The sequence below is a fragment of the Silurus meridionalis genome, chromosome 22, assembly GCF_014805685.1.
Source record: "Silurus meridionalis isolate SWU-2019-XX chromosome 22, ASM1480568v1, whole genome shotgun sequence".
Classification (NCBI taxonomy): domain Eukaryota; kingdom Metazoa; phylum Chordata; class Actinopteri; order Siluriformes; family Siluridae; genus Silurus; species Silurus meridionalis.
In genome coordinates this window covers 19,925,543-19,950,047 of record NC_060905.1, presented here as the reverse complement: position 1 = coordinate 19,950,047, position 24,505 = coordinate 19,925,543, and the positions used below count along the sequence as shown (strand labels likewise).

General features: G+C 40.0%; 2 protein-coding genes across 3 annotated transcripts; one reads left to right on the top strand and one right to left on the bottom strand.

The window, feature by feature from the left end:
- Positions 1–50: 50 nt before the first annotated feature.
- Positions 51–2,944, bottom strand: cbx3a (chromobox homolog 3a (HP1 gamma homolog, Drosophila)). The gene is made up of 5 exons (XM_046834254.1): positions 2,791–2,944; positions 1,962–2,101; positions 1,648–1,816; positions 1,462–1,556; positions 51–568 (listed from the first exon to the last, which is right to left on the bottom strand). The coding sequence occupies exons 2-5, from the start codon at positions 2,093–2,095 to the stop codon at positions 442–444; spliced, it is 525 nt and encodes a 174-aa protein (XP_046690210.1). The 5' UTR covers positions 2,096–2,101; positions 2,791–2,944; the 3' UTR covers positions 51–441.
- A 3,611-nt stretch (positions 2,945–6,555) lies between these two features.
- LOC124376149 (sorting nexin-10A-like) lies at positions 6,556–11,180 on the top strand. 2 transcript variants are annotated; one of them, XM_046835088.1, is made up of 8 exons: positions 6,556–6,586; positions 6,685–6,742; positions 7,447–7,533; positions 7,805–7,905; positions 9,024–9,122; positions 9,236–9,277; positions 9,460–9,663; positions 10,020–11,180. In XM_046835088.1, exons 2-8 carry the CDS (start codon positions 6,710–6,712, stop codon positions 10,183–10,185), a joined length of 732 nt encoding a protein of 243 aa, XP_046691044.1. In that variant the 5' UTR covers positions 6,556–6,586; positions 6,685–6,709; the 3' UTR covers positions 10,186–11,180. The 2 variants fall into 2 exon arrangements, with proteins under 2 accessions (XP_046691044.1, XP_046691045.1); XM_046835089.1 differs by lacking the exons at positions 6,556–6,586; positions 9,236–9,277 and having other exon boundaries at positions 6,629–6,742.
- Positions 11,181–24,505: the final 13,325 nt, after the last annotated feature.

Below are 24,505 nucleotides of genomic sequence, written 5' to 3'. Positions count from 1 at the left end.
CACTGCAGTTAAGCTGGAGTGAATGAACACATCACACGGACAGCAGCTGGTTAAAAGAAAGGCACAAACCTTTAATTGAAACTTTTCTGAAAAAATATGTACAGAAAATATACAGTGGAACTATTCAGGCTGAATCGAACCCAATGCAACTGAACTCTAAGGACACTGGACGATAGGGACAATGGGGACATGGAGATCTACAGATACACAAAAGCATCAAACAGAAATAAAATGACCGAGCAGCCAAACACAACAAATAGATTCCTCTTAAATCTTAAAATCAGAAACGGATTGTTCCTGGGGGGTGCGGCGTGTCGATCCGACGCACGCGGGAACGTGAGGCTCAGGCTGGCCGCGGTGCGAGACCCACACCTTCAGGGTGCACACGGGGGCTCAGCCAGAGAACCTTTGGGTTGGAAAAGTACACAGGGGTGTGGAATACTAGTGCTGTTCATCCTCTGGGCAGGAGTGCCAGGTTAGCCTCTCCTCATAAAACGCAATCACCACCTGCGGGCACTGGGTATTCGCCTCTCGAGCTGGCACCAGGTCTGCCTCGTCCGAGTCCTTCCTACAAACACAAAGTGGGGGATCAGTTCTGTTCTACACTCTAATGCCTTTTAATAAATAAACAATGACAGCAAACATTAATTACACTCATCCAGGAGTCTCTTCAGAGCACACAAAGCTCACACTGATGTTCTAAACACGGGGAGCAGAACACCAGAGGAGACCTCAAACTGCTGAGCAAGGAGGAAGATCTCAGAGCTTCAAGAACAAATGCAACAGGAACCTTATGGACAACCTCATGGTTGTGGAGATATGGAGGAATGTACCACTGTCTGTCGGCTCACATCACCTCTATCCAATGTGTACAAAAGGGTTAATAAGTAGACATCATGCCATTTTCTCCCACTGTGTGGATTTTAGCCACTTTTTATCCTTTAGTACAAACTCAGTGAAGGAGTCCAGAGTGTGCATGGAGAGCACTGTGTTACATTTATTAACCATGTTTAACTGAATTATAGTAAATATGTTTTTCAATTAGCACAATTTCATGTTCATGAACTGTTTTTGCACTATTTTACTATTATTTTTAACACAGTGTCCATTGTAAAATCTATCAGTTGATTAATCGGTTATTAGCGAGTACGAGCGAAACTAGCCATCAGTAACCGCTCTGATCGTTATTTCATTTAGCAGAAAACATTACAGCAAATCTGCACTCGAATGAAACTGGAGAAACAAGTTTATTGTTGGGTCTCTCCAAAGTACATCAGCCTCAATGATCTTGAATGAAGGTTGTGTAATGAAGGTCAACACAAGGTCATTATCCGATTAAAAAAAAAAAAAAAAAAGTCAATTAGCTAGAGGAATAAACTTGTGCATTAACCTCAACACTGGTTAAGAACATTTCTACTCTAAAACAGAAATGAGATAGCATATTGAAAGATCTTCTCTCACCACTTCATCAGAAACATCAGTTCACCGCTGCTGTCCGTCGCCCCAATGATCCTCTCCGGCTCCAAATTCCTGGCAAACCCTCTCGGCTTTTCATTCTGCAAAATAACAAAAAAAAAAAAAAAAAAAGAGTGTGAGTTTGAGGAAGTCCTTCAACATGAAAGAGAAACACATCAACCCTGCACTCACCAGCTCCTTCTTCCTCTTGGCCTTGCTCTCCTCCGTCTCAGGCTCGTCTGTAGAAGACTTCCTCTTGTTGGAGTCAGGTTTCTCCACCACGCCTTTCTGGGACTCGAGGAAGGCGGAGATCAGCTCGGGGCAGTCGAGGTTCTCTTCCGGCTCCCAGGTGTTATCAGTGCTGAAGAATGCAGTGAAACAGTGAGCGATGAGACTACAGGGTTCTACAACATTCAGCAGGAGCTTCTTGGAAATAAATAATGAGTGCAAGCATCGGTGGGTTTAACTGGAGTCTCCCAGTGTTTCGCCGTGGAGAACATACTCACTCTGGGAATCCTTTCCACTTGAGGAAAAACTCCACTTTTCCATTCACCACTCGCTGGTCCATCACCTTCTCCACCACAAACTCTTCAGGTTCTTCCATATCCTTTTTTGACTTGCTGGTCTGTTTCTTTCCCATGATAACCTAACACACACACACACACACACACACACACACACCAGGACTCATGATGGAGATCCAGGTCACCTCAGGGGTGTGTGTTGAGCTCAAACACCTCTTAACCTCCATGTGTGTGTGAGAGAGATTGGAAGTGTGTGTGTGTTAGCCCGTTATCAAGTCCCACATCCCGCTGCTGGTTGTCCCTCACCCTAAGCCCCGCCCCCCGCAGCAGTAGCGTATAGCGCTAATAATCCCTGCAGCCGCTCAGAGTCTCTAGTGATTACACTATCGGTTATTTACTACAGTATTACCTCGCGTGTAAACATTTATGTAATAAATATTCATATTTTTCATAAACACGCGCCTGAGTTTACTGCATCACACAGCTAACACACACGGCTAAGTGCTAACAAACACTCAGCAGAAGGCCATCTCTCTCACTCACACACACACACACACACACACACACACACACGAGATGATCCTATTTAACCTACACACACTCGCCATCTTTAAACACCGTTTAATAGGAGAAGTAGAATAAACAGGACGCTTTCGATGCGCATGCGCACAGTGGAAGCCGCATGGGCGCGAAAAGCAGTGAACAAAAGAAGACCAAAGACCGAATTCCTCTGAATCTAAACCCGAACCGAACCCCAGGCCCAGGCCTAAGCGCCTCCTCTTCGCCCCGCACTGCTCCCACACCCGTTTACCTTCAACGGATTATAACCGAATCCAATCTGCACCGAGGTGAAGAAACTCCGCCACTCCACATCAACCTCAGGCCTGCACTGATATCAACCCTCAGAGACCTGCGCGCCGTCACGCTCCGCCCACACTGCGTCATCACGCACAGCCAATCCGTTTAAAAAGAGAAAACAGCGCGTGGGGGGCAGCCGCGAACACAACCTAGACCTGAACACGTGGCTGTGGCTTTGTCTCTGCCGAAACATGTGTCTGTGTGTCTCTGAACACCCTGTCTCTGTCTAAAGACTGTCTGAACATGTGTGTCTCTGAACACCCTGTCTCTGTCTAAAGACTGTCTGAACATGTGTGCGTGTCTCTAAACACCCTGTCTCTGTCTAAACACTGTCCGAACATGTGTCTCTCTGTGTCTCTGTCTAAAGACTGTCTGAACATGTGTTTTTCTGTCTGAACATGTGTGTGTCTCTGAACACACTGTCTCTGTCTAAACACTGTCCAAACATGTGTGCGTGTCTCTAAACACACTGTCTCTGTCTAAACACTGTCCGAACATGTGTCTCTCTGTGTCTCTGTCTAAAGACTGTCTGAACATGTGTGTCTCTAAACACTCTGTCTCTGTCTAAACACTGTCTGAACATGTGTGCGTGTCTCTAAACACCCTGTCTCTGTCTAAACACTGTCCGAACATGTGTCTCTCTGTGTCTCTGTCTAAAGACTGTCTGAACATGTGTTTTTCTGTCTGAACATGTGTGTGTCTCTGAACACACTGTCTCTGTCTAAACACTGTCCAAACATGTGTCTCTCTGTCTGAACATGTCTCTGAACACCCTGTCTCTGTCTAAACACTGTCTGAACATGTGTCTCTCTGTGTCTCCGAGCACCCTGTCTCTGTCTAAACACTGTCCGAGCATGTGTCTCTCTGTCTGAACATGTGTCTCTCTGTGTCTCTGAACACCCTGTCTCTGTCTAAACACTCTGTCTGAACATGTGTCTCTCTCTCTCTCTCTCTCTCTCTCTCTCTCTCTCTCTCTCTCTGAACATGTCTGTCTGTCTCTCTCTCTCTCTCTCTCTCTCTCTGAACATGTGTCTCTCTCTCTCTCTCTCTCTCTCTCTCTCTCTCTCTCTCTCTCTCTCTCTCTCTGAACAAGTGTCTCTCTCTTTCCCTCTTTCTTTCTCTCTCTCTCTCTCTCTCTCTCTCTCTCTCTCTCTCTCTCTCTCTGGATCTCATCTGGAATAATAAAGATTTTTCTGTAAATATAAGTGGATATTATTTTTAATAATATTCCTGTTCCTGTGAGCCCTGACCTGGTCATGACAGATGGTATCATTATGCTGAGTAAGGATTATAATAGAGTTGGTTCAGGTTCTGAAATATCCCGTCCAGACTCGAGTGACTCGTAGACGGGGATAATGTCCTCCCTTTGGGGTTTTAAATCATCCACATCAAAAATAATAAATAAATAATAAAAATACACCTCTGTGTTATAATGAATGTGTCTCCACCCCTCATAGCATTCTACAATGAAACGGTTTGGTGGGAAATATTCTGTGGCTGATGGTTTGGACTCTGTCCTGTCCCAACCAGAGACTCTTCTGCATGGGGTTTAGTATTGTGATAATACAAGGAAACTCTGGAACAGGTTTGAGTCTTCAAGTTTAAGTGAAAGCAAAATGTTATGCTCCTGTATCCAGAGACGTCATATACAATTGTGTGTATCCAAATTTGTGTGACAGTTTGGAGAAAAAAACTGATGGCTGAAAAAGTCAGTAAAATATTAATGAACAGAAAAACAGATTCACGACTGCAAAATCTGAACATACATTTACATTCCATGCATTATAAAGTGTCCACTTAGACTCTTATATGACCACTAGGAGGCAGTAAAACACAAAAAACACACCTTCCATTTGCAGGAACGTCAACACAGGGAGATGGTTAGCCGATTTGTGTCCACTTCCTAATTTTGTGGCTTTTCGAAATAAACTTTTACACTTCTGGGAAAAATTTTAATTTTATTCCAAAATATAAAATATTTTTTAAAGAAGATAGAATGAAGTGAATGTCTTGCTAGAGTCTATATCTACATGGATTACAGTCCTCAAAACAAAACAAACTATGTACTTAATATTCAGCTCACATGTTATTGGGACGTTTTAGCTCCATGGTTAAAGCTAATCGAAAGGTCTTGATTTTAAACTCCAGCACCGCCAAGTTACCACTGTAGTGCCCTTTAACTGTCTGTGCTCCAAGGGTAAGACCAGTGTACCGATTAGCCAAGCAGAGGGACTGAGCTGGGAAGGATGTCCTGCAAGTTAGAGCAATAAAGGATGTATAAAAGATGCATTCCAATATGGATGCACTACAGAGGCCATATTTGCTTTGAGAATGTTGATGGAGAAGTATAGAGAAGGTCAGAAGGAGCTGCATTGTGTGCTTGTGGATTTAGAAAAAGCATACGACAGGGTGGAGAGAGGAGTTGTGGTATTGTATGAGGAAGTCTGGTGTGTCAGAGAAGTATGTAAGGGTGGTGCAGGACATGTATGAGGACAGTGTGACAGCAGTGAAGTGTGCAGTAGGAACGACAGACTGGTTCAAGGTGGAGGTGGAACTGCATCAAGGATCGGCTCTGAGCCCTTTCCTGTTTGAATTGGTGATGGACAGGTTGACAGACGAGGTCAGACAGGAGTCTCTGTGGACTATGATGTTTGCGGATGATATTGTGATTTGTGGTGAGAGTAGGGAGCAGGTGGAGAAGAGGTGGAGGTATGTGCTGGAGAGAAGGGGAATTAAAGTCAGTAGGAGTAAGACAGAGTACATGTGTGTGAATGAGAGGGAGGGCAATTGAGGATGCTGAGGATGGAGCCGCCAGGAAGCAGGAAAAGAGGAAGGCCAAGGAGAAGGTTAATGGATGTGGTAAGAGAAGACATGCAGGTAAATAATTTGAAAGAGGCAGACAGAGTAGTATGGAGACGGATGATCCGCTGTGGCAACCGTTAAAGGGGGCAGCCGAAAGAAGTAGTAGAAGAAGAAGACCACTTTTCTGAAAGTTACACATTCAGGTATTACCAAGTCTACATCTACAGTACATTAATGCAGGTTCATTTGAAAATGGTGTTTTGTTTTCAATCGTTTCCGAAAAGTTCCTCACCCACACTGAAACTTCCGAAACGTCTTATGTCCCTGTTCTGCGCATGAGCAAAACGTAGCTCACTGAGTGGATGAGAGTGTAAATAGCTCAGGATTTATATTAGAAATGAGAAAGAATTATCATTAGAAAGAATGGAGTCCGTATATTTAACTTTAGGAAAGTCAGGAGAGTCTCTGCGTCTCACGAGGCTGCAACTGAAGCTTTAGATGATTGTGTATACTGACCGGTGGAGTTTCCTGCAAGCAGCACATTATATAATTGAGCATTTTTAATCATTGGCAGTAGATGGGAGTTAGTCAGATGGTGCTGTAAGGATGCCAGAGTAGTATTTATCCAACATGTGGAGTTTAGCAGTGAAAGGTGAACAAGCTCAGCCTGCTGTGGAAAGTGAATGTAGAGTGCTGTATATTTTCCCGCTGCCAATAATACTTATTAAAAACTGTCAGCCTGGTCCCTAAGATCCAAAATCCACAGCATATGTTACCAGCAGGATTTGTACTAAAGCTAAGATCTGATCTAAACATCGCTCCACTTTGTCTTTAATAAACCTGTGGCCCAGCGCCAGTAATCCAGAGTTAATTTCCAGAGCCTGTGGTCCAGAGTCCTTCTCTAACCCACTATTGCATCAACACACGGATTCTCTGTGTACTCTAATGTATAAAGAGCTTAATTTCTAATCCTCTTTAATATGTTCCCACTTCCCACTGTGCTGAATGCTTAAATCCGAATCTCATTTTTTTCCTCCCGTTACAGAGCGTTCCTGTCTCTCCTCTCGGACATGGATGACTCCAGTGGCAGTCTCATGAAAAAGGTACTGTTTGGTCTTATAAGGACAGTTTTTTATACGTTACAGTAGATCCATAATGGTTTTTCTTTTTCCGAAAATGTCTTATGTCTCTGTTTTGAAGAGTTAGCAGCTGTAGTGAGGATGATAAAGGCTTAGTTTGGATTCTCCAGCAATCAGACACAAATGATGTCAGGAATCGGGTCTGTTATTATGGACTGACTCGAGAGTCGAGCCGGAAGCTGACAAAAGTGTTTTTATTATGAATTTTTATATGGAAATGAAAGTGAAATCAAATAGCTAGAAGAAGAAAATCAGTGAAAAAAATGTTAGATTGTAAAATTCAGATTTCGAGTAAATGCCCAATCATCCAGGAAACGCATTTCATTAAAGATCGTCCAGCACAGACAGTGATGGTGATCAGATTCTGATGTTTATGATAATAATGCTGACTCGGCCGTCCAGCACCAGACATACTGCAGTTCTTTCTAAAAGTTCTCCGTCTAATATTTATTTTGCATGACTGTGAAATCTAGTCTCACCCCATCAGACCCTTAAGTGCCCAAACTAGGGCTGGCTTCTGTTTGGTTCATGGTCTGACCTGTGTGGAGACACGGGTCTGAAACACAATCACAGATCTGGTTACATTTTTTAATTAAAGAATCCTGATTTGATTTCTCTATTTTGTCTCTCTCTTCTTTACTTTTTTTTAATTTGAAAATGTGTTGCAGGAATTTTTAAGTGTAAGGGTACGAGATCCCCGGTTTCACAAAGAGGATTTCTGGCACACGCACATCGACTATGAGATCTATCTTCATGTAAGGCCAAAGATCCTTCTCACGCATTAACATCTCCTCCATCTCTACAGTATATTCCTTATTTTACTCCATCCATATAAACAGCTTCGCTGTCCTGGTCTTTATAACTGTGTTTCAGCAGCGCATTATCGCTGTAGTTGGGGTTTCTGTTTGTACATTAACTGAATATCCATAGCCATTAGATTGAAATCCTAAAATGTGGCAATATTAAAGAAAATTTTCTGTTAACTGTCTAACCAGCATGTTTCATGTCTTCTTTGTTGTGTTCAAGACAAATAGCATGTGTTTCCAGAAGAAGACCTCGTGTGTGAGAAGAAGATACAGTGAGTTTGTGTGGCTGCGTCAGAGATTGCAAGACAATGCGCTTCTCGTGTAAGTAAACTCCAGGGTACCATCGATTTCAAGATCAAAAAACTAGCAAGATGCTACCATGCTAACTACTTAGAAGGTTTACTGTCAGCTAGTTTCCGGGAAAAATATATATATACACTTTTTTGAGTGGGTGCAGGGAAAGAAGCACAGCATGGAACAAACCAGTAAACTGGTTGTAGTGGATCAATTTATCTCCACCAGGACTTGGGCAATGTTCAGGCAGGTTTGTTGGTGCTGCAGGCAATTTGTGCTTTTCTAGGATTTAGGTTCCCTCATGGATGCAGATTCCTGACACGATATATATCTCCCTGATCGAGCAGAAACATACCACATGTCAATGAGTATACAAGGAATACACATCAGGCTGTTCTGGACTTGTGGTGTAACCAGGAATTGTGCAATTATTGAAGTTGTGATCTGTGCACAGGGGGCCATCATCATTTAATCTGTGGAGCAAAAACTTCATCCATTCAAATATTCTTGTGGCAAGATGACCAGGGTTTACTGCTTGTTAATGGGTCCTGCAGTAGCATGGCGCAGTGTGGAATATGCAAAGCATTGACTGGAGGGTGATCCCCCATTTCAGGGATTCCCTCAGGCATTTCTTTATGAAGCAATGCCTGAGGGAATCCCTGAAATGGGGGATCCCAACATTTGTCCCTGATGTGAAGATGAGGTTTGGACACCTCTGGCCTAAACAATTACTACATGAGCATCAGAACTGGACCATGGAGTAAGAGAAGAAGATGGCCTGATGGATCACATTCGGGACAAGGGCAAGTCGGAAGAGACAGTGTATTCTCTGGGCAGTGTTCTGTTGTCATACCAGTCAGGGACAGTTTGAAAAACACAAAGTTCAAGGTGTTGCTTCTAGTCTAGAGTCCACAGATCTCAATCCAAGCAAGCATCAGTGGGACGTGCTGGACAAACAAGTCCATCTAAAGAAGCTTCATTTAATGCTCTGCTGCTAACATGATGCCAGTTACCACAGCACACCTTTAGAGGGCGCACTGAGTCCAGGAATCTACTCTTAAAACTGTTTCAGTGTGACACCTACATTACATATTATGCTTCACTCGTTTGTTACTCATTTATGCTTTTTGTTTTCCTGTCCTCAGCCAAGTGCCGAAACTTTCTCCTGCAAAACCTTTCTTCAGCCTCAACAACAGATTGCAGGTGGTCCGGCGTATGGAGGGACTGCAGAAGTTTCTGGAAGCGTATGTGTGCCAACAACTATGATCTTGTTTTTTTTCTCCATAACCTTGTAATTTAATGCATCTCCAGTGCCTCTCTCTCTCTCTCTCTCTCTCTCTCTCTCTCTCTGCACCAGAAATTGGATAAAAAGCAGTGGGGAAACAACATTTCAGTTTCGGTACAATAACTATATTCAGTAAATATTAGATTTTTGGATTAGGAAACTTCTGAGAGAGCGTTGTGATTGGGCAGTGATTTGTGAATTGGGAATAGATGTGCCGCTGTTCCCACACGCTGATAGAATCCAATCACTGATCGTATCTGACACGTCCCACCCTTCCGGTTTCATCATTGTGTTAGATTGCTGAAGATGCCCCTGATGTTGTCGGACAGTCATCTGCACCTGTTCCTGCAGTCCCAGCTGAGTGTTTCTAAAATGGAGGCGTGTGTCCAGGGCCAGACCAGTTACAGTGTGGCTGAGGCGATCCAGCGTTGTGTATATAACACACACTTCTCGCTGAAGGATGAGAGCCAACAACTTTGCAACTCTGATGATGGTGAAAGGTGTGCATGTGGGTTATTGTGTGCGTAATTAAACACTACGTGACCGAATATTGACTGGTTCCAATATTGATTCGACTAAGATGGGGAGGTGGGGGCTCGGTTGTTACGCCATTGGACTTTGGATCTGAAGCTGCTACTCCTGGACCCCTGAACAAGACCTTCAATTCCATAACTGCCTAATGCAGTTTATAAAAATCGAATGGACAATTTTTTTTGTTCAATTTAAGCCGGTTGGCCGATGCCTTCACCTTGAGGGATTTTGCATAAGCAGGTCCAAAGTCCAACATCTTAACCACTGAGCCAACACTGCTCTATGAATATCTCTTTGTGTCATGAACATCTTTGTGTTTTAACAGCACCTCCTCCTCAGGCTTGGGAAATAGTGCTGGTCCAACTCCTCCTATTGAAATGTCCTCTCAAAATGGGAATCCTACTCAGCAGTTTCTTGCCATGGTACTTGAACCTGAGGCCTTCAGATGTTTATCTTCATCTCCTGAAAGTCAGCAAGACACACATACATAACATGTACAGAGATGTACTGTGATCTTACTTACATTCTCTTCAGGTTTCATGTAGGCGTTTTGCAGAACTGTTATTTTAAAAGATTCGGACAATGTATACCATCATGTAGGTCAGGAGCTTCATGTAATGTTCCTCAGTAGGTGTACTTCACTTTGGGGTTGGTGTTCTCTCAAACCCTGTGTTCTCCATGCATGAAAATCTGTATTAGCCACAAGCTAAGTTTTTGTTTCTGATGGTTTTGAAACAGTTTTAATTCTCTACTTCCTGTATATCAGAGGACTCAAGGCTGCTCTCTGAGTATTCATCTTTGTGCTCAGGTTTATTTTTAAACACAAAATGAGTAAAATGTGGTGATATTCATTCCACAATCTTTCATTCTGTTCCTGTATCGACTGTTGACTTGTGGCGCTTGATGTCCTGGCGAATGTTTACATACTGTATAGACATACATGTTAGCTGATCTGTTCAGAGACTGGATGGTGAAACTGTACAGAGATCAAAGCCTTTTTTTGAAATAGTGTAACTATATGTTCAGTTTGATCTTTTGAATAATAGAAACTATTAGGAAAGTGTTTCGATTGTTCTTAATGATAACAGTAGAAACATGGAGTTTCTTTTGCAATAACCACCATATGACAAATATTAAATGCTGAATGTTTCATTGTAAAAATGACAGGTGATGGATAAGACTGAATTTGCATTGTAAAGCACTAACTACATTAATAAAGACTGGAAAATATATCATCAACAAACACACAATCAGTACAGTGGATACGATCTTGATATCTAAGAGCTTCTTGTGATGGGTCAAGTGTCTAAGATGGAGAGAAGGTGCATGCCAAGCAAAGCATTGAGCTTTTCCCCCTTCACTAAACACACTTTTCACCAAACAGCCCCATGTGTCTAAAAAAAAAAAAGTATACATTTAATGCATGTGACCCAAAGACACATCATCCTACTGGTGGAAGAATTATGGATTGTTTACTGCTTTATGTACAGCTTCAAAAATTTCTGACAATTCCACATATCGAGGGAGTGAATGAATGAAGGATGGAAGGATGGAAGGAAGGAATGAAGACATTGATGAATAAATAAATAACTATATTGTGTTGCTGAAATGCAGACATTTGTGTAAAGTCTGCTGAAATAATTAGAACAGTTAAGTAAAAAATATGCTTAGAAAATGAAATATTAAATGTAACACACACACACACACACACACACACACACACACACACACCTGTGTTACTCTAATGGGGTCTAACAAATGTAAACTATTTGATTAAAATTTTTCATTGATTTAATTCGTATTAAATCAATTTCATTGGCGCTCATTTAATCGATTACTTAAATCAATAAGTAGAATGAAAACGTTGATTGCATTCATTTGATTGGTTCTATTTTATTTTCAAATAAACTTTTTTGAGCTGAACAAAATCCGCAGGTGCTCAGATGTTGATTTCTTTTGCGTCTGCGATGAAGTATCAGTGCTCTCTTGGAAGAGTTTTTTGGAGCCTTCTGGGATTCACCACTGGTCCAAGTTTTGGAGATAAAAGCTCTTTGAAATTGAGATAAAAGTGACTTTGAAATTGTTTTTCATCTCTTTCCAGAATAATTAGTGGAACCATCTCTCATTTTGAATAAAGGGATTGTTCGTAATTGCAGCGTGTTGCGCTGCTTATTAAGACTTTTGAATGTTCTTCACATTGATGAAAAAGTTGTAGGTTCAGAGCTGCATTAATCAAGCCTGGGTGTGTTTTTCTAATATTACATTGTGTTTGAAGAACGCACAGTGATGGAAGGAAAAATAAAACAAAACCAAGAGATATAGAGTCTTCTACTGAAGAGCTGTAATGAAGTGTGGTGTGAACCTTCTGGTGTGATCATTCTGCTATTCTGCTCCTTTTAACTGCTCTGTTGTAAGTCCCTCTGGATGAGGAACAAAATTTGTACTTTTTTTAAAAATCACATTATCTGGAGAAAGTCAGAAATCTGGCATGAAGTTGAAAGGTTTGAACATTTGCATCAATGTCAGGAAAGGTAGATTCCACTGGCTTTACTCTTTAAATTTAATTCTCCTAAGAAAGTATTTTGACAGTGGCATTTAGTAAAAGACAGGAGTTGGAGCTGGAGGTAGCAGAGCTGAAGATGTTGAGATGTTCATTTGGAGTGACAACAATGGAAAGGATTAGACATCAGTTTATTAGAGGGACAGCACATGTAGGACGTTTTGGAGACAAGATAGTTTGGACATGTGCAGAGGAGGGACATGGGGTATATCAGTAGGAGAATGCTGAGGATGGAGCCACCAGGAAGGAGGAAAAGAGGAAGACCAAGGAGGAGGTTTATGTATGTGGTGAGGGAAGACATGCAGGTAGTTGGAGTGAAAAAGGCAGATGTAGAGGACAGGGGGATATGGAAAGATTCCCCTGCTCTTCTTAATGTTTCATGAAAAACTCCAAAAACATTCCAATACATTCAACATCCAGCAAAACATTATTTTACCCGAATTATATCTGAAGAATCTCAGTAGTCTGGAAAGAAGAGCATTGCTGCCCCCTAGTGGATCATTTATTCCTCTTCACATCAACGAGTTCAAGATTGGGTTCATTGTCATGTCACTAATATACAGCTGGTAAAGTCCACAATGAAACCAACAACCTTCTACCAGGACCAGGGTGCTACATAAACCAACAAAGTTCTTTATACACCCTGCAGTTCCACCTGGAGTCAAGTCTTTATAGAGTGGAAGAAGACCTGCTAATGGAAAGTGACAGAGTTTGTGTTTGGATTGAGAAGGTAATGAGAACAGGAAGTTCATTCAAAGTGAATTATCACTTTAATATAGAAACACAGACCTGACAAGAGCAGTTTCAAATACAGCGTTGGTGTATGATGTGCAGCAGAGCAGCATTAAGTGATATTAAGTACCACAGATGCTGCAGATGTTTCAGCAAAAGGAAAAAAAGAAAAGAAAACAGCTTTTGCTCAACACTTTGTTGAAGCTCTTTTGGCACCAGATGCAGCCTCAAGTCTTTTTAAGTTTAATGCTACGAGCTCGGCACCTATTTGTGGGGCAGTTTTGGAGGCCACTGTGATCATTGGGATCTTCAATGCTGCAGAAATGTTTCTGTCTCCTTCTTCAGATCTGTGTCTCGATACAATCCTGCCTCTGAGGTTTACAGACAATTCCTTAATCTTCATGGTTTGGTTTGTGCTCTGACATGGACTGGTAACTGTGGGACCTTCTGTAGACAGGTGTGTGCCTTCCCAAATCATCTCCAATCAACTGAAATTTTCACAGGTGGACTCCAATAACGTTGTAGAAACATCTCAAGGATGATCAGTGGAAACAGGATGCACCTGAGCTAAATTTTGAGTGTCATGGCAACGGCTGTGAAAACATATGTAAATGTGATTTCTTTCTTATTGCAGGTGAAAGCAGGAACTGGAACTCTGAAATTGAAAATCTGCACATTTTCTCTTCACCATTATCTTTGGATAAATGTGCAAATATTTGGCACAAAATTAAATTTAAAAAAAGTATAGATTCAGAGCAAACAACATATGAATTATATGTCAGATGAATTTCAGCTCCCTGCAGCTTCTGAGTCCTGTTAAACATAGACATGCACAACCCTCAGCACATCAGTAATAAACCCCTGGAACACAGAGAGGGCGCCAGAGAGCCTTTATGGCATTACAATAGTGACCTGTGGTGGTGCTGACAGCTGTTTTCCACTCTTTCCTCTCCCTTATGAGCACCAGGTTTAAGTCCAGCTTGTGGTTTTATGGAATTCTAGACCTCTTTATCTGTTACTGATATTAGGGAATTGTTATAACTAGTATTTATGTTCCTGCATAAATACTAGACTTTTTATATAAAACACTCCTGTGCACAAATCCAGCTCCATGAAGATCTGCTTTCCTTGGGTTGGAAGATGTGGAAGATCTCCTGCTATAGAGCTTCAACCCTGTTGACTATGAATGAATGTGAATGCTGACTGCACCCCAGGAACCTCCTCAACTTCTCACCTTTACTAACACCGTTGTAGCTGAATAAATCTCCACACACTCCAGTGGAACATCTAAAAGTAGCTTTCTTTATTTCCATGGACCCCACAGTTTTTTAGTAGGGGCCTCAGAACTAAATCATTCGTGAAGAAACTAAACTGTGGTAGAAAAGCAGAAAGGTTTTTTTTTGTCATTTGGAAGTTCTGACATTTTGAGATGATGGAAATGTCAAATGTCCTCTGACAGAGGTCGCACTGATCCTGTTTATGAGAATGAAGAGGCAAATGCGGTAGTCACTGTAACTCTGGTTGTGTTTGTGAGGGTCTTATGATGTAGCGCTTGTCCTGAGATGAACATCTGTGGTTAACATTCAGCAGGATTTCAATCACAATTCAGGAACCTCAATGTCTTCAGACTTCTGGATTCACTTCTTTTCTATTTTGTTAATCAGTCAAAATTGTCAAAACTATTCATACTTCTACTTTTAAAAACTTTGTTGGGGACAAAACTTTTGTTCTTCATAATGGCATTTGCTGTATGTTGGCATCAGTCCTGAGCATCTCCTGACATTTATTCTGCCCTCAGTGTTGGTTTTTTGGCTGCAATCCTTCCATTTGGCCAGACTCCTCCAGACGGGTGCACCTGGGTCTCACTGGTTTCCTCCAGTTCTTTACTGATGGCACTGCTGGACTGCGGGACCCCTTCACTCTCTCTGGCTCACACACCTAATATCATATCCCGCTTCTTTTTCAGTTCTGAGAGCATGACTAACATGAAACGTATATTTCACGAAAAGATTTTACAGTACTGTGTTAATCGCTTTTACAAAGTTTTTCCTCATCCTCTCTCTCTCTCTCTCTCTCTCTCTCTCACTCTCTCTCTCTCTCTCTCTCTCTCTCTCTCTCTCTCTCGCTCCCATTCTGATTCGAGCATGTCTGCGGATCGATGAGTGGCCTTAAGTTTTATCTGATTTTTCGAAGGCCCGACGGAGGCTAGGTCGATGGGACGCTTGCCCGTGTCAAGTTGACCTTTTCAGGGCATCGTCAGCGTGCTGTCCCTTGGGCTCGCGGCCTCTCCACTGTCACCGCGTGAGCGACACCGGTCTGTTCTGCACAAACACAAAGTCTGGCTGGACGTCTATATCGCACTGTCGTCTACTGACAGAGACCGGACACAGTATTTGTAAGCTGTCCTTAGGCCGTGACACTTCGCCAATGAGCAGCTGCTAATTTATGCAGCCAAATCTCCTCTGTGCAAAAACAAAAGTTAATTGAGTCATTACCCACTAATTCAGGCCGGGGTAGTTTATATCTATCGGCTTAGGCCTGCTTCATCCTGCCATATTCACTCTGTTCTTCCTCTAAACCACTAAACATCGCCACTGCAAACACACACAATGCCCTCGTCAACTGTTCTTTGGTACAGTACTTAATCTGTATCCATTTTTTGTTGTTGTTCTTTCATTATTAATTATTCCTGGCCTCTATCATCAGGCTGGATATATTCTCGAAACATCCGACTCTTGCAGAAAAACTTATATTTTTTTATTAGTCACGGTTCATTTTGTAGATATTGATCACATAGAATCTCTCATTAGTTTTGTTTTTTCTTTATTTTATTTTTGTACTAAAACACTTCATTCAAATGCATCGAATTTTCAATTCAATACATTTTTATTTGTGTAGCGTCCTTAACAGTGAAACTGTTAAACAGACATAAAGAGGTTATAAAGTTATATAAAAGTGTGTACGTGTGTTTTTTTCTATATTTTGGAACACATTTTTTTACTGGATGGAAACCATTGAAAAAACTCTCATTTTTTAAATGCCGCACATTCTCAATCAGATTGAGGTTTTTCAGGTTCCAGCTTTTCAACAGTATGCGTCGGATTCATGGCCTGTTGGAAGATGAAACTCTCTCGTGGTCTCTGGACCACGTTTTTTTTGCATTTGGCTTTACACAACTTGATCTTAAACCTAAGACAGATTTCCATTGCCTACTTAGATGTAGGTTCTATAAAATGAAGCCGCCACCACCACCATGGTTTACTGTAGGACTGGTGTTCTCAGGGTGATCAACACGGGACTGAGTTTCCACCAATCTTAAAACCAGTGTTGGGTCGTACATTTCAACCTCGAGCCCTTTACTGGTGACCTCCACCTATTAATCACATCATTTTTAGGGAGAAAACTTAAAACACATAGTACAAGACAAAGTCAAACCTTCATTTATTGTTTTTGAAAAAACACAGCTTTCTATTGCCCATATGTATGAGTCTGAATTTTCTTTTTGAAGCAACATAGAAATTCTTCTTCTTTTTTACTTTTCAGAGCTGACTCATTCTGAAGCCCTCCATCTGGATGAAGTTCCCTTCAATCAGAGACCCACTGTGCAGCTGGAGATGGTTCCACCTCAAACATTCATGGAGTTACTGAGCAACTCAAGAATTTTGAGAATGGATTTGGACTGTAATTAATATCAAGTCTGCTACATTGTGCGCAGAACCAAAGTTAGCATAAACAGTTCAGTGTAGTTGATGAGGATGAGGTTCCCTTTTGAGTTTGGTTCCTCCCATGAAGTATCAGGGAGTTTTTCCTTCTCCATCACAACTGGCTCACACAACTTATAGACACTAAAATTCTAAGCAAAAATAAAATCATAATTTCTATCCTATTTATCTCTGTAAAAAAATAAATAGGATAGAATTTTCTCCAAAAATTCAGGTGAAGGACTTTGTCATGCCTCTTCTAAAACTTGCCACTATTTAGAGATTTCTTTCTTGTGATCCAGTTTATCCCAGAGCATTTGAATAAGATTTAGGTGCAGTGACTGGGCAGGCCGTTCCATAACGACTGTTCGCTTCCATTGAGCCGCAGTCCAGATGGAACTGCATGGTGTTGAAGTGTGGAATGGGAGCCATGTTGTTTCAGGATTCCGTTCACTTTCTGGAACCTTCTCTGCTCGAAAACAACACAATTATCAGACTCCCTCAACCCATCTTGTCTCCTGTTCTCCATCTTACACAAGTTCTTCTGGTAGAGACACAAATGGACTTCACAAAATGTTCATTAGCTTATTCACTGTCCAATTCCTGTGCTTTTCTGCCTTTTACCTAAACAAAAGGAACATCTCAAAAAACAGGAAAAAATCAGTTTTCCCACATTTTTTTAGGCCCTTATATAGTGGCACATAGAATGCTACAAGCAGCATGTAATTTCTTACATGCTGGCAAAAGTAAACAGAATTCATCCCTAGCCAAGTAGTCAGAGCATATGCTGAGCCGCTGGCTGAGGTCTTCATGAACATCTTTAATCTGTCGTTGGCCCAGGCATTTAAATTCAATTCATTTTTATTTCTAACGCGCTTTTAATAATGAACATTGTCTCAGAGCGGCTTTACACAGATAATGTGGTGATAAAAATGAATAAGTTGTTTATAAGTGTAAGTTTATTCCTGATGAGAAAGCCAGTGAAGACTGTGGTGAAGGAAAAACTCCCCGAGATGCAGAAAGAAGAAACCTTGAGAGGAACCAGACTCAAGAGGGAACCTCATCTTCATCTGGGTGGCACTAAATGTCCCATTGTAGAGGTGTGCACTAATAGGTGAGTAAATGCAGATCTATTCAAGCAACCTGTGGATCTGAGCCATTGTAGTAGACTGTTCATTGACTGTTTTAACCATCCCCAGCTGTACAGAGTGGTCTCAATTGAGAAGAACTCCATCAAGATGTAGCACATCCAAAAAGAAGAAAAGACAGGAACACTGGTCACTGGAACCAATAAAAATTATAAAACATTCTCATTGTTTAACTGTTTAAGGACACTATACAGTGTCATCAGGGTGTAAGAAAGATCTAAGATCTAAGGAAGACCAACTGAGAAAAGCCTTGACTAAATACATTTTGTGTTTTCAGTCCATACATGAACACTGAGAATGTGTCTGAGTCTTAAACACTGATTCGAAGGCTGTTCTATAACTGTGGGGTTTATAAGAGAAACACCAACAGATAGCCAGCACCTTTTGATCTAAGTAGGCGTGGAGGATCATACTGGTACAGAAGTTCACTCAGATACTGCGGTGCGAGACCGTTAAGTGCTTTATACGTCAGTAGTAATATTTTATAATCAATGCGAGATGTAATTGGGAGCAGTGTAGATGATTAAAACAGGGCTGATGTGATCATATTTCCTAGATCAAGTGAGGACTCTTGCTGCTGCATTCTGAACTAACTGAAGCTTATTTCTGCACTTACTCCAACACCCAGACAGTAAAGCGTTACAGTAGTCTAATCTAGATGTTACAAAAGCATGAACTAGTTTTTCTACATCCTGTAACGACATCATATTTCTAATTTTAGCAATATTTCTAAGGTGAAAGAAGCTGATCCTGGTGATATTATTCACGTGAGACTCAAAGGAAAGACTCGGGTCAATAATCACACCAAGGTCTTTGACAGCCGTACATGCTGAAACAGAAACACCATCCAGAGATGCTACGTAATCGGAAAGTTTACTTCTAGCTGCATGTGGTCCTAGTAAAAGTACTTCCGTCTTATCTGAGTTGAGCAAAAGAAAGTTATCAAGCATCCACTGTCTAATGTCCTTTACACACTTCTCAACATTGTTAAGCTGATCTCTCTCATCTGGCTTTGCTGAAATATACAGCTGTGTGTCATCAGCATAGCAATGGAAGCGAATCCCATGTTTATGTATAATTTCACCAAGAGGCAGCATATATAAAGAGAAACACCAAATTTTACCTCAGACAGTTTGGAGAACTCACCATTTACATCAACAAACTGATAGAGATCAGTCAGATAAGACTTAATCTAGCAAGCAGGAGATGATGATCAATGTTGTCAAGCAAAACAAGTAAAGAGAAAAAAACACCGTCTCTGTGCTATGATGAGGCCTAAATCCTGACTGATACATTTCATAAATGTTCCTCAGCAGAACTGCTGTGCTACAACCTTTTCTAGAATCTTGGAGATAAAGGGAAGGTTTGATATTGGACTGTAGTTGGACATGGGTCAAGGTCAGGTTTCCTAATGAGGGGGTTGATAACTGCAGTTTGAAGGATTTAGGTACAAAACCAGTGCTAATGGAAGAGTTTATTATTTTAAAACAGGTTAATTTACCTCTGGAATGATCTGTTTGAGGAAACTAGTAAGTGAGGGATGGAGAATGCAGGTTGATGATTTTGATGAGGAAATAAATGAAATTAAGTAATTCTCTTGAATAGGAGTAAAACTTTGTAATTGATTGTCTGTTATAATTACACTGCTGTCTACAGGGTTATTTATAAAATAGTTTGGATTTTTTGCTTGAAAGTTCATGAAATCATCACTACCTATTGATGGTTTGCATGTTAGTGCAGTGCTGTTATTCCCTGTTAATTTGAGTTCTGTACTGAATAAAAATCTAGCTCTTGGGGTCACATGGACTAATTAATGTTGATAACTGTATCGATATGCTGTATCAAACATACATTCATACTTGTACTTATCTTTATCTTTGCACAGTTATACTGTATATTGCTATATATACTCAATATTATTACCCACTGCACCTTCTGTACATTATACACTCCCACCCCTGTACATACTGATCCTATTCCCTTATGTAACACTGCTATTTAGTGTAAAAAAAGCAAAGCCTGTTCAGCCAGATGAGTGCACAGAAGTAACACATACATTTGTTTATTGCATCAAGGTTTTTTTAAACTTTGTCAGGAACCTCTATTTAAACTAAATAAAACAAAAAAAATCTCTTTTAATAAAAATTATGACCTTTGTGTTAGGGTCGTTTCGACCCAGTTATAATATAACATTTTAAAATGATAATTAGTGACAAAACTGAAATCACAGACACACTGTCAGCTCACTTACACAGTCAGCCAACAGTTCACTAACAGCCCGCTCCTCTCCTAACCCTGTTAGCTTTGGTTAGGGGCTTCTCTCTTTGCCTGTTTGTCGCCTTCCCTGAGCAAACAAAACAAACAAACAAAAATGGACATGTCCAGACATGTATGGCATGCATAAGACTAATTCAGTTTAGAGTTGGTGACTTCCAGAGTGAATCTCCAGTTTGCATGCAAAAAATGAGAAGATTTACAACAAGCCATGCTCTCGATCATCTCTTTGCTGAAACTGAGGTAGAGGACACAGAGCAGCAGGTTTCTGAGGAGAAAGACAATGTAGAGAATCAACCAGAAGACACATCTGATGAGTCTGATGAGGAGGTCACCCTGTGCAGAAGCTGCTTCCGCTCCTGCTGAAACATTCAAATCTAAAAGTGACCCTGATCTTGACCTTGGACAAAAACTTCTCAGGAGGAAACTTACCATGGTGGGCACAATAAAAAACAATAAACCTGAGCTGCCTGCTGAAATTTAGCAGGTAAAGAAGAGGGCTCCACTTTCTTTAAAATTTGCTTTTACAGACAACACCACTGTTGTTTTATATTGTCCAATAAGAAAAATGTGGTGCTTATGTCCACTTTTCACAAAGATGCAGGTGTGTCATCAGGAAGTGAGAAAAAGCCCATACTTATCCTGGACTATAATAAAAACAAAGGAGGAGTGGACAACCTGGATAAACTGACTGCCACCTACACTTGCCAGCGAATGAGCAGGAGATGGCCAATGGTTGTGTTTTAGAACATCCTAGATGTGTCTGCATACAATGCATTTGTGTTGTGGCACCACATCCAACTAGGATGGAACTTAACAAAAAAAAACAAGCGAAGAATGTTTCTTGAGGAGCTAAGAAGTTCCCCAGTCGAAACGCACATTGAGTGAAGCTGAGACCCAGCCCTGGTCAGACAGCTGCAGAGTTCACCTAGCACTCTATCCATGCCATCAGCAACTCGAGGAGCATCAGCACCAGCATCCTTCTCAGCCAGTCCTGCCTCAACATCAACCAGCACAGCAACAGCCACAACCCCACTGAAGCCACCTGATTCTAAAAGAAAGATGTGTCAGGTCTGCACTAGCAATAAGGACAGAAAGACAAACATATTGTGCTTCTACTGAAAAAAATGTCTCTGCGAATTTTTGCCACACATGCAACTAAACACACACATACACAAAAAATATTTTTTTGAAACTGGTACTTGATTTTCATTGGTTTGATTTGCTTGATTGGTTGTTGTTTGTTTGACTGCAAATCTATATATTTTTTTATTATTACTTGTTCTGATTTGTATTTTGTATTTGTATTAAAGCTCTATTTAAATAATAAATAAATAAATAAAATGCCTTTTTTTTGGGAGTAAACATATTTGGGTCAAAATTGACTACTATAGTTAATAATATTAAAATAATTATTTTTTATTTATTTATTTTTATTTTAGAGATGTGTTCTAATACCCCTCAGTAACAGTCAGGCAACATAACAATCTTTTATTTATTTATATAATTCTCTTTTTTTTTTTACCATTTTTTTTTATTGAAAATGAGAGGTATGCTATCGAATGAAATGCCCAGGGGACAACACCAAAAATAATAAAAGCAATCTTTTCATGGAAAAGGAAACCTAACATGGTAACCAAGAGGTAAGAAACAAATTGGATGATAAATAATTGTTTAGAGGGTATTTTATGGCTGTTTTAAGACACGGGTCACAATCGACCCGTTAACATAAGAGATAGTAACAGAAAGTTAACATAAGAGAAAGGTTAAACCGTGTAAACAATTTACAAGTCTTAGAATTAGTCAAAGACAAGTGTTGGAATAGTTTGAGGAGCAGTATGAGTTTCCTCCATGTTCTCCAGGTCCCTCACAAACGCATTCTGATTGGTCGACTCACTGTTCAGTGCAATTTGATGGCTGTAAGCTAATCAACTAATAAGAGCCCCTGGGTTTAATTAAGGCAAGAGAAAACACACACACACACACACACACACACAAACACACACATACACACCATTTCTACCCTTTACCTCATAAACATGTCTTCGTATTATTGTTTATAAGAAGGGTTTATAAGAAGGGTTTATAAGAAGGGTTTATAAGGGTTTATAAGAAGGGTTTATGGAAGGGTTTATAAGGGTTTATAGGAAGGGTTTATAAGGGTTTATAAGAAGGGTTTATGAAGGGTTTATAGGAAGGGTTTATAAGGGTTTATAAGAAGGTTTATAAGAAGGTTTATAGAAGGGTTTATAAGAAGGTTTATAAGAAGGGTTTATAAGGGTTTATAAGAAGGGTTTATAGGAAGGTTTATAAGAAGGGTTTATAAGGGTTTATAAGAAGGTTTATAGAAGGGTTTATAAGGGTTTATAAGAAGGTTTATAAGAAGGTTTATAAGAAGGTTTATAGAAGGGTTTATAAGGGTTTATAAGAAGGTTTATAGAAGGGTTTATAAGAAGGTTTATAAGAAGGGTTTATAGGAAGGTTTATAAGAAGGTTTATAGAAGGGTTTATAGAAGGGTTTATAGAAGGGTTTATAAGGGTTTATAAGAAGGTTTATAGAAGGGTTTATAAGGGTTTATAGGAAGGTTTATAAGAAGGTTTATAAGAAGGGTTTATGGAAGGGTTTATAAGAAGGTTTATAAGAAGGTTTATAAGAAGGGTTTATGGAAGGGTTTATAAGGAAGGGTTTATAAGAAGGGTTTATAAGGAAGGGTTTATAAGAAGGGTTTATAAGGGTTTATAGGAAGGTTTATAAGAAGGGTTTATAAGGGTTTATAAGAAGGGTTTATAAGAAGGGTTTATGGAAGGGTTTATAAGAAGGGTTTATAAGAAGGTTTATAGAAGGGTTTATAGAAGGTTTATAAGAAGGTTTATAGAAGGGTTTATAGAAGGGTTTATAAGGGTTTATAAGAAGGTTTATAAGAAGGTTTATAGAAGGGTTTATAAGAAGGGTTTATAAGGGTTTATAGGAAGGGTTTATAGAAGGTTTATAAGAAGGGTTTATGAAGGGTTTATAGGAAGGGTTTATAAGGGTTTATAAGAAGGTTTATAGAAGGGTTTATAAGGGTTTATAGGAAGGTTTATAAGAAGGGTTTATAAGGAAGGGTTTATAAGAAGGGTTTATAAGGAAGGGTTTATAAGAAGGTTTATAAGAAGGTTTATAAGAAGGTTTATAAGAAGGTTTATAGAAGGGTTTATAGGGTTTATAGGAAGGTTTATAAGAAGGTTTATAGAAGGGTTTATAGGGTTTATAGGAAGGGTTTATAAGAAGGGTTTATAAGAAGGGTTTATAGGAAGGGTTTATAGGAAGGGTTTATAAGAAGGGTTTATAGGAAGGGTTTATAAGAAGGGTTTATAAGAAGGGTTTATAAGAAGGGTTTATAAGAAGGGTTTATAAGAAGGGTTTATAAGAAGGGTTTATAGGAAGGGTTTATAGGAAGGGTTTATAAGAAGGGTTTATAGGAAGGGTTTATAAGAAGGGTTTATAAGAAGGGTTTATAGGAAGGGTTTATAGGAAGGGTTTATAAGAAGGGTTTATAGGAAGGGTTTATAGGAAGGGTTTATAGGAAGGGTTTATAAGAAGGGTTTATAAGGGTTTATAGGAAGGGTTTATAAGAAGGGTTTATAAGAAGGGTTTATAAGAAGGGTTTATAAGAAGGGTTTATAGGAAGGGTTTATAAGAAGGGTTTATAAGAAGGGTTTATAAGAAGGGTTTATAAGAAGGGTTTATAAGGAAGGGTTTATAAGAAGGGTTTATAGGAAGGGTTTATAAGGAAGGGTTTATAAGAAGGGTTTATAGGAAGGGTTTATAAGAAGGTTTATAAGAAGGGTTTATAGGAAGGGTTTATAAGAAGGGTTTATAGGAAGGGTTTATAAGAAGGTTTATAGGAAGGGTTTATAGGAAGGGTTTATAAGAAGGGTTTATGGAAGGGTTTATAAGAAGGGTTTATAGAAGGGTTTATAGGAAGGGTTTATAAGAAGGTTTATAAGAAGGGTTTATAGGAAGGGTTTATAAGAAGGGTTTATAGGGTTTATAGGAAGGGTTTATAGGAAGGTTTATAGAAGGGTTTATAAGAAGGGTTTATAGGAAGGGTTTATAAGAAGGTTTATAAGAAGGGTTTATAGGAAGGGTTTATAGGAAGGGTTTATAAGAAGGGTTTATAGGAAGGGTTTATAAGAAGGGTTTATAGGAAGGGTTTATAAGAAGGGTTTATAAGAAGGGTTTATAGAAGGGTTTATAGGAAGGGTTTATAAGAAGGGTTTATAAGAAGGGTTTATAGGAAGGGTTTATAGGAAGGGTTTATAGGAAGGGTTTATAGGAAGGGTTTATAAGAAGGTTTATAAGAAGGGTTTATAGGAAGGGTTTATGAAGGGTTTATAGGAAGGGTTTATAGGA

What these genes read in the sequence shown, in the direction of transcription:
- cbx3a (XM_046834254.1), bottom strand. Translation starts at nt 2,095, where the DNA reads ATGGGAAAGAAACAGACCAGCAAGTCAAAAAAGGATATGGAAGAACCT. An exon ending in CCAAGAGGAAGAAGGAGCTG is followed by an intron (nt 1,557 to 1,647) that starts GTGAGTGCAGGG and finishes GTTATTTTGCAG; the next exon opens with AATGAAAAGCCGAGAGGGTT. An exon ending in CTGATGTTTCTGATGAAGTG is followed by an intron (nt 569 to 1,461) that starts GTGAGAGAAGAT and finishes TTGTGTTTGTAG; the next exon opens with GAAGGACTCGGACGAGGCAG.
- LOC124376149 (XM_046835088.1), top strand. Translation starts at nt 6,710, where the DNA reads ATGGATGACTCCAGTGGCAGTCTCATGAAAAAG. An exon ending in ACTATGAGATCTATCTTCAT is followed by an intron (nt 7,534 to 7,804) that starts GTAAGGCCAAAG and finishes GTTGTGTTCAAG; the next exon opens with ACAAATAGCATGTGTTTCCA. An exon ending in CAAGACAATGCGCTTCTCGT is followed by an intron (nt 7,906 to 9,023) that starts GTAAGTAAACTC and finishes TCCTGTCCTCAG; the next exon opens with CCAAGTGCCGAAACTTTCTC.